At 41.1% G+C, this 14,633-nt stretch overlaps 1 protein-coding gene across 1 annotated transcript in view; it reads left to right on the forward strand.

The window, feature by feature from the left end:
• The window catches only part of UST (uronyl 2-sulfotransferase), a 330,777-nt gene that overhangs the window by 135,999 nt on the left and 180,145 nt on the right, over nt 1-14,633 (forward strand). Inside the window, exon 2 of the mRNA XM_004044809.5 lies at nt 4,511-4,554. Within this exon, the coding sequence (XP_004044857.3) occupies nt 4,511-4,554 (44 nt within the window). The remainder of the gene's footprint in view (nt 1-4,510; nt 4,555-14,633) is intronic.

The following is a 14,633-nucleotide window of genomic DNA, read 5'->3' on the forward strand; positions in this document are numbered from 1 at the left end:
CAACAAGAGCAAAACTCCATCTCAAAAAAAAAGAGTTGTCTCATTTCTGTGATGTGACATCTGATTATGAAAGTCTTCTACAGTGAAGGAATGGGGGAGGAGGAAGGTAGAAGGAGGGAAAAGAAAGAAAGAAGGAAGGGGAAAGATAAGAAAATGACGAATTATATTAGAATATTTTTGCATTTTATGGAGCAGGAGGTATCAACAGTAGTCAGCCTGTATGGGTTTCAATTCCGCTGTTTGTTTACTGGAGATGTGGGTAAGATGCTTGACTAATATTGCTTTGAGGGGCGCTTGTGAGGATTGGATAAAATGATCTTTATAAAGTGCCTGCCAAGTAGTAAACACTCAATAAAGGTTGTTATACAATCCAGTGGCAAAAAATAGGATTTTCATTTCTTATTTGGTTTCTAGATCCTTCTACAGAATAGGAGGTGCTCTGTAAATACTGATTGAATATGTAGATGCGAGAATGCCTAATGAGGAGGTAGAGAACTAGTGCGGCCCACATTGCCCACATCTCTTCTTACCGTGCTTAGGAACTTTTGTCATGCGTATCCGCGCATCTCAATTTTGAGGCAATGCTTAACTCTACCAGGGAAAGAATTTAGTGTAGACATAACTGTTAAGACAGCTACAAAGCCAGTGTCCTTAAAACAAAAAGTCATTGAATAGAAAAGAGATAGAATTGACCATTTTGCTGTGATACACTGTTCTCTTATTTTCAGTATTTCTCACTTTTAGAACTAACAAAGGTTTTAACTGTTGAGTCAAAGGTATGCCATAGGACTTAGAGCAATACCAGGTGGAAGGTAGTGAGAAGGATTGTCTAGAAGGAAGGGTGAGATGCCGTTAGACATCCAAGCTGAGGTGCTAAGGAGTTAGTAGGTACCCGAGCTTGGAGTTTGAGGAAGCAATCAGGCATTTAAATCATTCTTTTTAGGAGTCTTTAGGAACTTCTGTTCTTATGGAAACGTTGAGTATTCTACACATCCATGTAGACGCTTAACAGACTGGACTTTCTGTTTCCACTGAGGTTGAATAGAAATGACAGTAACAACAGTCACAATATTTAACTTTTATCAAGGGCTTACTTGGTGCTTGACCCTGACTTGGGTGCTCTGTATGCATTATTCCACTTAATCCCAGACCATGTCTATGACCTGGATACCATCATTCTCTTCATTTACACAAAAAGAGATAGATACAGAGAAATTAAGAAAATGACCCAGTATCATACAGATAGCTAAGTCATGGCATTGAGTTATAAGGGGATAAATTATGAGATGGACTTCTGCACAATGTGTGTCCTCTAAAATAGGTCTTTTCCCCCAAACTCCATGATTAGTGCCTCTGTTCACTTATTAAAAACACTGGGCCAGGCGCAGTGGCTCACGCCTGTAATCCCAGCACTTTGGGAGTCCAAGGCGGGCAGATCACTTGAGGTCAGGAGTTCAAGACCAGCCTGGCCAACATGGAGAAACCCTGTCTCTACTAAAAATACAAAAAATTAACCAGGTGTGGTGGTGCATGCCTGTAATCCCAGCTACTCGGGAGGCTGAGGCAGGAGAATCGCTTGAACCCGGGAGACGGAGGTTGCAGTGAGCCAAGATTGCACCACTGCACTCCAGCCTGGGCAACAAAGTGAGACACCGTCTCAAAAAAAAAAAAAAAATTGCAGACGCTTTGGCTAAGGAGCAAACTGGGCTAATGTACTAGTAATAGTTCCTTCTTACAAGCCATTGCTAAGATTTTGGTATAAAGAGTTAGTTAATGTGGTATTTCGTTCATTAAGTGAATACCGAGTACCTGCTATTTTCTAGGCTCTGTTCTAGGAACTGAAGCAATGAACAGGTCACACAAGTCCCTGTTCTCATAAAGCTTGTACACTAGCTGAAAGAGAAAGATGGTAAACAAGTAAATGAGTGTCCTATTTTAGACAGGGTATTCAGAGTGGGCATCTATAAAGAAGTTCCATTTGAATAGAGACTGAATGAAGAGGGTGGGGAAGAGCTTTTCTGGAAGAGGATAGAGCCAGTTCAAAAGGCCCCTCATTGACAAGAGGCTGGAGTGCTCTGAACCACAGAGAAGGCTGTGGTGGCTAGTGGTGCATGGAGCGGGAGGTGGGGCCTGGGTGATGCAGGGCCTTACAGACCATGGCGAGGAGCTGACTCTTTTGTGTGTAGAGAAATTGAGTTTAAGCAGAGGGCTACCATGATCTAGTAGATAAGGCTGAACGATCTCTCTGGTTGCTATATGAGTAGGAGAGGAAATTAGTGATAGAGACACAAGGCATCTCTCATATGGCCCAGAGGGACTGGTGAGAAGTGGTCAGATTTGAGTTATATTTTGAAAGCCAAGCCAATAGGACTTGTCTTTGGGTTGGTACCTATAGCATAGGGGAAAAAGATGGATCAAGAATGACTCTTGGGCTTTGGCCTGAAAAATGGGACACGTTTGGAGGAAGGGATATGTTGTATAACCCAATAAGGAAGACAGTGGAGGCAGAAATTTGCAGGATGGAATTGGAGCAAATAGGGTTCTGTTTTGGACAGGGGAAGTGTGAGATGCCTTTAGACATCCAAGCCGAGGTGCCAAGGAGTTAGTAGGTACCCGAGCCTGGAGTTTGAGGTAGGAATCAGGCATTTAAATCGTTCTTTTTAAGGAGTTTTTAGGAACTTCAGTTCTTATGGAAAATTTAGTATTTTAGAAATATTTAGTTGTTGAGGCTGTCTTCGATCCTTGAGATTGATTCCTGGAGAACATGCTGGTGTGTGCTGGGATTTCTCACGCTTCCCCTGGGGAAGGCATATTCCCATGCTGAGCAGATGGGAGCTCCAGGCAGCCGCACCAGCTGCACGGTGGTAGAATATTTCTAAATAGTTCTCTAGGCACAGACAGCTATTTTTCTGAATTCTTTGACACATATAACCTCTTTACTAAATCCAACATAGCTCTTACATCCTATTCATGCACGCTCCCAGTGGAGTTCAGAAGTACATTAATTAAGGTCTAACAAATTGTTCATCATGTTCATATTTAAAAGGGTCCTAAAATAGCCCAATCATGGGCATGCTGGGTGTTTGGGTTTAAGTGTCTTATACACTAAAACTGGACCCCGATGTTCCTTTACTATATACAAATGGCCATTGTGAACACCAAGTGGGCTATAAATCAGAAGATGACAAAGAAAAGGGGAAGGATGATGACTCAGTATGGAAAAACCTATAAGCCAGAACCCGCTTATTTATTATGTTTGGATACATTTCCCCAGTTCAACTGTCCCTGGCTTAAGCCCTGCTTCCCCCTTCTTAGTCCAGTTTCTTAAGTCATTTTTGCTCTCTGCTGTCAAAAGCACCTTTCATCCACTCAGACTAAGACACTGACCTTATTCCCCAATCATCTACTGTTCTCTAGAGGTATTCTTGCGGTTCCGTTCCATGATTTTCTACATTTCATTCCATTAGCTTGTTTGGTCATTTTTACTTTTCTGGTGAGATGATTTTCCCTAGACTCACAAGAGTTACCCCTCTTGGATAGGCGCCTTCGATTATACTGATTGCATCTTTGGCTCCCCAGGTGATCAGACGTCTCTAGATGGTAATGTTTACAGTGCCTGCCTCACACAGAAGCCTGAGATGGCAGGAAGGACTCTAGGTAGGCTTTTCAGATGGGTAGATGCCTGAACATGCTCTGGAAAAACCAGTCTTCTCTCCTCTCTGCAGTTTACCAGCTGTGTGACTGTGCACAGGTTACTGAGTTTCTCCAGGCCTCTGTTCTCTCCTCTGTTAAAAGGGGACACTTCTAATCCATCTCTGGTATTTGCATTAAATAGATAAATACCTGTAAAGCACTTAGCAGAGTAGCTGCTACTGAAAGGAAGTCAGTAAACTTTAATTCCCTTCCAAATCCCTCTGAGTCTTTTATTCATCAGGAAACAATAGCCGTGCACTCTGAATACACACATGCCAGTAAATGGCTATTAGTGAAGACAAATCAAGCTCCGGAAGCAAGCTAGCCTGAGGAGAGAAGAGAAACAGACAATTTTAAGACAAATTGGAGAAAGAGAGTGTGGGGTTCAGGACCGGCAGCATCAGTATCTCTTGGGAACTGGTTAGAAATGCAGGTTCTCAGACTGGGGCTGGGCAGTCTGGTTTCAACAAGCCCTGCGGGTAATTCTGAAGTACGGTAACATTTGAGTACCAATGGTCTAAGCTAAACTCAGCAGATAATGGGTGAGAATAATGGTGCGTGTTACTGTGTGTGTTATGTATGTTTGTGTGCATACATAACCATGTATGTAGAATGTTTGTAACAGCTGAAACTATTAATCAAACATGGTAATATCAGCAAAATCCAGTCAAACCAGTGATTAATTCCCCATTTTTCTTTGGTACTGTTGTCTGAGTAGAAATACTGTATAACTAGAATGCTTATCTTCAATAACTTTGCACTAAATTCATTTGGGGTTTAAAAAATGGATTCATCAACTTTTTCCTTTATTTTCTAGGAAATTCCACTTACTTGGATGACCATGGACCACCTCCTAGTAAGGTAAGATCTTTGCTTGTGATATAAGTCCCCTTTTTCTTTTATCTTACTTACAGCCTCCAACAAGCAGAACAGATCTCTCCTGGACATGAATCATTCACAAGAAACAGTAGATGACATATGTGAAATTGATGTTTAACTTCTAACAAGGAGGAAGCAGAAAAGCGTGATGATAGCCCAGATGACAGGGAGAAGGAGCCATTGTTGAATCAGTGGCTGTTGCTGCCCAGGCATTGGAGCCTGAGACTGACTTCAGACCTCTGGCAGCTTCTCCTGTTTGCACCTCATTTTCATTTGCCTTGGCATCGATGCTGGCCCACAGTGTGATAGCCACACCCGGCCTCCCCATGCCTTTGGGCTTTGGGGCTAGACTCACATCTGTCCTGTTCTCTCCAGCCTAACTGGGTTGGGATACTCCACTTGAGGCCCTGCCAATACCACCTCAAGGCTGCCCTGGCCTGGCCTGTGAGTCCACTTTTGTTTTTCCTGTAAGCAGTTTTGTCTGACTTAAGGGGCAGAATAATCCTTTAGTATAGTTTCCCTAACACTGTTTACTTTCTTGAGCTCAATGAAAACTGAATGCTAATCTACTGAAAAGTGAGCAAACTAGAACAAATTGATCATTGTATGTAAGAAAATACATGCAATGCAATCAATTACCCTTTATTCTAACCGTATGTCCCTTGTACTTTTTTGACATCATTTTTTTTCCTTCTAGGAAATGATGGGGATTGTTGATCAGTACTTGGGAAGGGGTTGTGCTTGGCAAAATAAGAAGTTGGCAACCCTCTATCTGTCACTTCAAGAATGTTCTTTCTGGCCTGTGAAATCCTAAAGTGTAGATACAAGCACTCTAGCTCTCCCTGTACTTGGTTGTTTTCTTAGTCTTTGACCACTTAAGGTGATGCCTACAAAATGCAGTTGTAAATACACGGTGAGAAGATAATGAACCCCCAACCTTAGAGGCTTTGGGGAAATTTACTCCTGTATTAGTCCATTCCTGCATTGCTATAAAGAAATACCCGAGACTGGGTAATTTAAAAAATTCCGCAGGCTGTATAGGAAGCATGATACAGGCATCTACTCAGCTTCTGGGGAGGCTTCAGGAAACTTTCAATCATGGTGGAAGGCAGAGAGGAAGCAGGCGCATCTTACATGGCCAGAGCAGGAACAAGAGGGATGGGGGTAGGTACCACACACTTTTAAACAACCAGATCTCACAGGAACTCACTGTCGCCATGACAGCACCAAGGGGGATGGTGCTAAACCCTGAAAATCCACCCTCATGATCCAGTCACCTCCCACCAGGCCGCTCCGACACTGGGGATGACAATTAGACATGAGATTTGGGTGGGGACACAGATCCAAACAAATCAGCCCCAAAGTATGTTTAGACCACCCCCACATTCATGAGCATGAACTTTGGAAGAAGATATTTCTGGATTCAACACTGACGCTGCCGCTTTCTAGCTGTGTGACAGTGGATGAATTACTTAATATTTTGAGCCTCAGTTTCTCATGTGCAGGGTGGGACTAAAAATACTGCTTACAGCACAGGATGCCTAAAATGATTGAATGAGCTGATGTATGATGAACACTTGACACTGACATGCGATAAACATTAAATCAAGGGTGGCTGCTGTGAACTGTACTGCAGTAACATTAAAATTATTGATGAGTGGTACAGCAGTATTTATCACAGTCGTGGAATGGTTCTACCACTTGATCCACCACCTGTTTATTGAATGTCTGTGATGCTGCAGGCGGTAGAAATACAAATATGAAACAAAACAAGAACAACAACAACAAAAATAGCCTCTATTCTAGAGGAGCAAAGGAATATAGAGGATTAAGTTCTCTCTGGGGATAAGGACCGTGTCTAACTCGTCTCAGTATCCTCACATTCTCGTATTAGCCTCAATGCACAGAGGCACATCATGACTATTCATTAAATTTCACTGAATTAGACCATGGAATCCAGAGCTGGAATCTGAATTAGGTCTTCTGGCTTCCATCCCAGGTTCTTTCACTGAGCCAGCATTCTCAAACTTTAGCTTGCATCGAAAGTAGCTGGAGGCTTATTAAAACACAGATTGCTGGGCCCAGGCCCCAGAGTGTCTGATTCAGTGGGTCTGGGGTGGGAGCTGAGCATGTGCATTTCTCACAAGCTCCCACCTGATGCTGATGCTGTCAGTCTGGAGTTCACATTGGAGAGCCACTGTTCTAAAGGCCACGAATATAAAGAGAACCATTTCCTTAGACATTTTCTGTGGTGTTTTTACTGTTAATAGCCTAGAGAGAGTGATATGGCTATTATCTAAAGTTTATTTGTTAATGTAATGATGACTCACCATTGTAAGTTTTCTTGTAGAGAAAACATTTTTAGAGGGGTCAATTACCTGCCTAGGAGGGACAATAGAGGGGGAAAAGAAGAATGGTGCCGAAGGTCCTGGTAGGTGTCCTCACCAGTGACTTCCTTTTTCTCCCAGGTAGGGAGGGGCAAGGTGAAGCACTCCATAGCCCCCTGCCCTGTCATGATATTATTGAGTTGGATTAGGTGGCTCTGTCAATGGGACCCATCAGCTGTTTTCCTCAATGGCTTGTTGTTCCTGGCTTGATAAACAGGGTTTTGCCTGGTCTGAAGACCCAGACCCTTTTTTTATGAACTTGCCTTTTTGACCTTTTTCCTTGGTGGCCAGCCTGAGTCAACACTTTGGTCTCCCTGCTGGTCTTGCTGTGGCTGGGTTGTCTGTCCTGCCTGCCTCTTTGCTGGGACTGTCAGTGCCTAGATTCGGTGTTGGCTGGCTTCACTTCCCCTTCTCCCATAGGGTCTTCCCTAGCTATGCCTCTTCCCCCTGCCCCTACAGTCTGGTCTTCAACTCCCCCATATCTCCCCCAACCCCTAACTAAAGCTCCTTGTAATATGCAAAAATGATCAGGTTATAGCAGATTATTCAGACCGCTTTAGAGTAAATCCAGTTTTATAAACTCTTTACAAAGTTTGAAAATTGGGAGCATAATCTCCTTAAATCAGCAGAAGTTTACCTAATACAGAATCTTTCACTATAACTGTATTTTCATTATCTGGGATTGGAGTAGCAAAACACTCTTGATTTTCTAAGCAGTAGCCATAAGAAGAAGAAGAATATAAAAATGGGTAAAAATATTACTGGTATGTGAACATCTTCTCATCCATTCTTATTGCTTCTGGCAGGGTGGAAATGAATCTCAGAAGTGATGAGGTCAGACTTCCGGATAAAGGTCCCTTAAGTGTCCCCTGGGGTGGGGCCTCAGTGGTTTAGGTCTGTAGACCACTGGCTTATCCAGGGACAGGGTGGCATGCAGACGATGAGGACTCACACATGCCTGGCCTCTGGAGTGAACCCTTACCCTGGCAGGGAAAAGCAAGACTCAGTCCAGACCCATCTTTTTCATATTTGTTTAGCGCTCAAAAATAACTTTTTGATGCCAAGACTGAAAGAGTTGAGATCTAGATAAAATAAGATTTTTAAACCCTGAAAATATACTGACATTACAGGCGAGTTCTCATTTTATTAAACGTTCAATTTCACAAGTTTCACATTCCACAAGTAATAGCCATTTAGGGAATGGGGTGTGCCACACAACACATACTGGGCCCCCGTCCTCATTCTCTCCAATATTTTCATAAGAAAAAACAAAGGCCTCTGATTTTCACTTGTTTTTAAAATCCACTTGAACCTCACAGCTCACCTCGGTTTTTGAACTAAGCCGCTATTTACAGGTCGATGTTAATATTTTCTTTCGGTTGCCACATTTTACCACTACTTTGTGTGTACATAGAATACAGTGGTTTAAGGTTAGAGCACTGACTAAGAATCACCATGGAGATTTCTAGCAAATGAAACAGAAAGATTATTTTAAGTACGAAAACAAAAGCATGATAGCTCTTTTTGTGAAATTGCACGCATATGTTTGTATGTATGCCTACAGAGACAAGCCTGGAAAGGGTAATAGTGTTTTCTCCAAGTGGTGAGATTTTGGGAAGTTTCTACCCAGTTCCTTATACTTTTATGCATAATTTGAGTTCATTAAAGTAACACCTGCTCAATCTAAAAATCAGAAAAAGAAATTTTCTGGTATGAGAGAAGATTAAAGTTGGGTTTAAAGGCTTCAGTGCCGTGGCCTCTGCAGCATCATGTGCAGTGTCCGCAGACCCGAGAAGCTGACATTTCCCCTCCTTGGCTTCACTTCACCTGGGACGTGGGTATCTGATGCAAGCAGCGGGCAGCAGCAATGATAAGTTCTGTTGGTAACAAATAGGATGTGGATATCATTTCATGTACATTGACATCCCAAACCCCATAGATAAGGAGAGCTGTTCTAACCGCCTCAAAGACAATAAAATCGCTATCCATATCTGTTTTTTCCTGTGTGCCACACACTATGCTAAGCACTTTGCATGCAAAATTTAATCTCTACAAATGATATAAGAGAGGAAGTAATTTTTAAATCCTTACTTTACAGATAAGGGAGCTGGATTTTAGAGGGACAGGCTAACTTGCCAAAGGTCACACACTAAGTAAGCATTGGACTTGGGATTCCAGCCCAGGGCTGTGTGTATAGCTCCAGTGCTCATGTTTTTAACCATTTCAAAATTACTAATTTAAGTAGAAATACAATAATTTTCTACCTTGTTTCTAAATTTTTGCACTTTTAAATAAGCAATCTGGTACATTGATTAGTATAATACACAAATTTTAACCTTCAGTATACCAGAAAAAAATAGTCATCACCATTTACCATTTGGGTTCAAAGGACACTTAATTTTTTAAAATCAATGCAGTGAACTTTTTCACATCTACTTTATCCGTTTTCTTCCAGTAACCTTTGTATACTTAGCTACCTTCAGCACCTGAACGTTTTCAAACTGTATATAAAGTAAATTTTGGTATACAAACTTGAAAAGGTGAAAGAATACCATCCCACATTCATTTAGCAAAACAGGATGGTCCGGGTTCTTTTCACAAAATATTATTTGAGGGAATCCTTCCTCTTGAACGACTGACTGTATAAGAATAGCATGTTTTCTTTTTGTCCTTAGAAATATATTGTTCATTCAATATATTTAGAGAGTTTAAGAGAATTAATGTATCATGTCATCATCTGAAGAGTTGTAGTCTGACGTTTCGTTTCCATGATCAATTTCATCATCATCATTAGAGTCTTCAGTGCCGTCGTGTGATGGCTTGCATTCATCTCTGATGTTTTCGTCGTGTGATGGCTTGCATTCATCTCTGATGTTTCTGTTGTATGTGAAATCTCTCTTTCTGTCAGTTATCTTCTTTTTGTCATTATAGGCAAGAATGAAAAATTTGAAATTCTCCACTCTAGTCAATGAAATTAAAACAAACTACAAAGATGATGTCTCTAGTCTCCTTTTATATCCTCCAAAAAGATGATGTAATACTTTGGGCAACACAATAAGAAAGATGGAGGATGATGCAATAGTGACAATTTATTTCACTAATGAATCGTTCCCCTAGGCTCACACTGTTTAATATGATAGCTATTAGCCTCAGGTAGCTATTTAAATCTAAATTAATTAAAATTAAAAAAATAAAAATTCAGTTTCTCCATTGCACTAGCCACATTTCAAATTCTCTGTAGCTATATGCAGCTAGTGGTTACTGTCTTGCACAAGAAAAATAGAACATTTTCATCATCAAGGAACATTCTACTGAATGGCAGTGTTCTAATCTGTTCTATTGTTCTTATATTTTTCTATTACTTTAGTCTTCTTAAACCTTATTTGGGAATAATTGATATATAACTGGTGGGTAATTGTTCCTGAGATGATAAAATAGCAAAATGTTTCAAGATACAGGAATAATAAAATTACAAAGATGCCATAATGGATCTTAGATTTTCTTTAACGGTCTGCTGGACCCATATGGTAGTTGCAAGGTAGAATGAGTTTTATTCTCTTTCTTTTTTTTAAAAAAAAGTATTTTCTCTTTTTCTTTGGAATATCTCTAAGAAAGAATAAAGTTATAAAATATTAATCCATACAAATAGCTAGAATTGCTTGAAATTTATAAAACCTAAAAAACTAAAAGTGGGTCCAGTGGATGCTAATAGTATATTGAGGGTTAAGCTATATTACTGATATCTACACTTATATACAAAAGCATTTTTATATATAAAATATTATTTTTGTATATAAAGTATTAGTATCCAAAATTCCGTTGTAAAATGGGTTCATTAGAAGAAGGCTTACAATTATTATGCTGGTCCAGCAATCTCCAAATGAATGAGAAGTAGTAATATGAACTGAGATAATATTTGTATAGTGCTTTGCAGTGTCTGGCAGTGAACCATTGCTCAATAAAGTTGAGTCCTTCCTACCTACACCCCCAGAAGCTAATTTCCCTTTAGTATTGATTGTTTAATGCCTACTTAGTCTAAGGGATCAGGAAGACATTTAAAGAATTGAAGATGATCTCTGTAATCTAACAGCTTATAATCTGATTGTGTCATGAGGTTTGATGGAATCAAAGACAGAGAGCACATGGTTCTGTGACTGATAGATTCTTAAGTCTAAGTGACATGCATTCATCCAAGTGTTTACTATGCATCAAATTTGTCTTGGGCTCTGTGCTGGGTGCTGAGGCTGTCAGGCCACAGAATGCACAGTCTATGCCCTCCAGGAGTTTAGTCCAGTCAAAGGACAGGCTGGCAAACAGATTCATACAGTAAGTATGCTAAGTGGGCTGCTGGATGCTATGATGAGGATGCACACTCAACACAAGGAGAATGCAGGAAGCTCAACTTGACCTTTTTTCCAGGTGCAAGTCCTGAAGTTTGAATAGGAGGAACTAACTAGGTCAGATAACCTGGGATGGGGACAGGCATGGTGGCTTATGCCTCTAATCCCAGCACTTTTGGAGGCTGAGGTGGGAGGATTGCTTGAGCCCAGAGAGTTGGAGGTTACAGTGAGCTATGATTGCACCACCACACTCCAGCCTGGGTGACAGAGTGAGACTCTGTCTCTTCAAAAAAAAGTCTAGGATGGAAAGGATGAGAAGGGATGGGCCTCACTGCTGGAGTTTTAAGAGTGGTAGGTGGGAAATTGAGATATGAACTGCTTTGAGGAGCTTGGCTTTAACAGGAAAGAGAGAAAAGATGATAGGCAGTGGAGTCCATGTCTACGTAATTGTGTAGTAGGAAAGGAATGATCAGTCACAAATCCAGTTTTGAATGGTGTCATGGATTGAATTATGTTTTCCCAAAAGATACATTGAATCCTAACCCCAGAATCTGTGAGTGGGATCCTGTTTGTAATTAGGCTCTTTGCAGATGAAGATGAGGTCGTACTGGAGTAGGGTGGACCCTAAAGACAATGATTGATGTCTGTATAAGAAGAGGGAAATTTGGATACAGAGATAGAGACCCACAGGAGAATGCAGTAGGGACAATGGAGGCAGATTGGGATTATGCTGTTATGCTGCCACAGACCAAGGTACACCAAGGATGGCTGGCAGCCACCAACCAGGAGAGAAGCATGGAGCAGGTTCCCCCTCCAAACCCCCAGGCAGGAGCCAGCCCTATAGACACCTTGATTTCAGATTTCTGACCTCCTGAACTATGACGGTAAATTTCTGTTGTTTTAAGCCACCAAGTTTGTGGTACTTTGTTACAGCAGCCCCAGGTAGCAATGCAAATGGATTGAGTTTAATATCTTCAGTTACCAGGATACAATTAAGTATTATGCCTTTTAGGCATTATTTGGTTTGATTTAAGAAACATTGAAACCATTTTTAGAAGCTTATCAGGATAATTTCAGTGCTTTTTTTTTTTTTTTTTTTTTGAGATGGAGTCTCGCTCTATTGCCAGGCTGGAGTGTAGTGGCGCGATCTTGGCTCACTGCAACCTCCACCTCCCGGATTCAAGCAATTCTCCTGCCTCAGCCTCCCGAGTAGCTGGGACTACAGGTGTGCGCCATCATGCCTGGCTAATTTTTGTATTTTTAGTAGAGACGGGGTTTCACCATGTTGGCCAGGATGGTCTCGATCTCTTGACCTGGTGATCCACCCACCTCGGCCTCCCAAACTGCTGGGATTACAGGCATGAGCCACTGCGCCTGGCATTTCAGTGCATTTTTCAGTTTTTTTTCCAACCTTCCATACCACTCAGGTTTTTCCCCCAAACTTCTTTCTTCACTTTTCCTCATCATTCTCATGTTTTTAGCTGTGTTATTAGCCCCAACATTCTCTCCAATTTCTTCTATTTAAAATTCATTCCTGCTGTTCAGATTGTGTTATCTTCTACACAAAAAACATATTATCTTCTACACAAAAAACATATTATATTACATCATATTTTTCTCTGAAAAGGATCTCAGTGACAATTCATTTAAGACAAAGTTACCGAAGAGAGAGATCCTGTTGCCACACAACAGAGGGACATGAGAGCAACAAAGAAAAACAGTAAGGAAGTCTGCTGTCTCTCAAACAATGTGCCCCTATTTCTACAGGAAACTTCTCAGCCTAACTAACCGTTAGGCTAACAATATGATACAGTTTGGCTGTGTCCTCACCCAAATCTCATCTTGAATTGTAGCTCCCATAATTCCCAAGTGTTGTGGGAGGTAGCCAGTGGGAGATAATCATGGGGGTGGTTTCCTCCATACTGTTCTTGTGGTAGTGAATACATCTCACAAGATCTGACGGTTTTATGAGGGGAAACTGCTTTCATTGATTCTCACTCTCTTCTCTTGTCTGCTGCCATGTGAGATGTGCCTTTCACCTTCAGCCATGATTGTGAGGCCTCCTTAGCCATGTGGAACCGTGAGTCCGTCAAACCTCTTTCTTTTGTAAATTGCCCAGTCTTGGGTATGTCTTTATCAGCAGTGTGAAAATGGACTAATACACAGAACTACCACAAGTTCCTAAGAAAGATTACATTTTTTTTCCCCTTTTAATAACTTCTTTAGATTTGGAGACACATTGACAGAAAGAGGTTCCATGTTCTATAGTAAAGAAACCATGATGTCCATTCCTTGCTTTGAGCTTAAAGATGAAAACCCAAATATATTATAATGATAGTAGGTAAATTACTTACAGAAGGTATTGGGAGTACAATGACCTTCAGTTGGCTTGGTTAAGCATTGGTGACCTTGGAGAAGATTTCTGGATCCAAAAGTCCCCATTTCCCGGAGGGCAGGATTGCTGGATTTTGTGTATATACACAGTCTCCTTTGGTTAGCATCACTTTTACTTGCAAGAGTAGATTTCAGAGAAAAACGAATTTCTTGTTTCTGTCTCCCAAAGCCTCAAAGCCTATTTTTCAGGATATAGACATGCCCATCCACCTGGTTTTCCTCTTCTCTGTGAGGACCTGCAAGAAGCAAATAAATCTCTGGCACAAAATTGTGTTGTGTGCCGGGCCGCCCTGCCTAGCATGCTTCCATGTGGCCACAGCTCCTGAAGCCATTGCTGCTGCTAAGAGGGTGCCCCTGGTTCCACGCTCCTATTCATTGTTCTGTAAAGAACATCCGATGTGGTAAAAACCCACATTGTCTGATTTTCTTTGAAAAACAAAGAACTGGCATTCTCAAGAAGTTTATAATACTTTCTTATTTTTGTCTAAGGCTGAAATGATGAAACCTCTTTATTTTTAACTTTTCAATTATTTTCAATTATGAACTATTCCAAACACAAAAAAAATGAATGAGACTAATAAAATATATATCCAGTATGTCCAATGCACTCACCCACCCCTTAGGCTGAAAACATGTGACTGTGTTAATTTGCTGCATGCTTCCTTCTGAACTTTCTGTTCATTCTTGGTGCCTGGGAGGAGGCTGAGAAGCATCGGTTTTAGAATCAGATCTCAGTTCAAATCCTAGCTACGTCACTAGTTACCCTAGGTACTCTAAATGAGTACTTCACCTCTTTGAGCTTCAATTTTCTATTTCTAAAAGAGGATAGTAGTGCCCACCTCTTAGGATTGTGAGGCTGAAATGAGATCACTGGAATGCACTTAGCATGATGCCTGACACATGGTAGCACCCAGCAATGGGTCCTTGGTTCTATAGCTGT

Source organism: Gorilla gorilla, chromosome 5, assembly GCF_029281585.2.
Source record: "Gorilla gorilla gorilla isolate KB3781 chromosome 5, NHGRI_mGorGor1-v2.1_pri, whole genome shotgun sequence".
NCBI classification, from domain to species: Eukaryota; Metazoa; Chordata; class Mammalia; order Primates; family Hominidae; genus Gorilla; species Gorilla gorilla.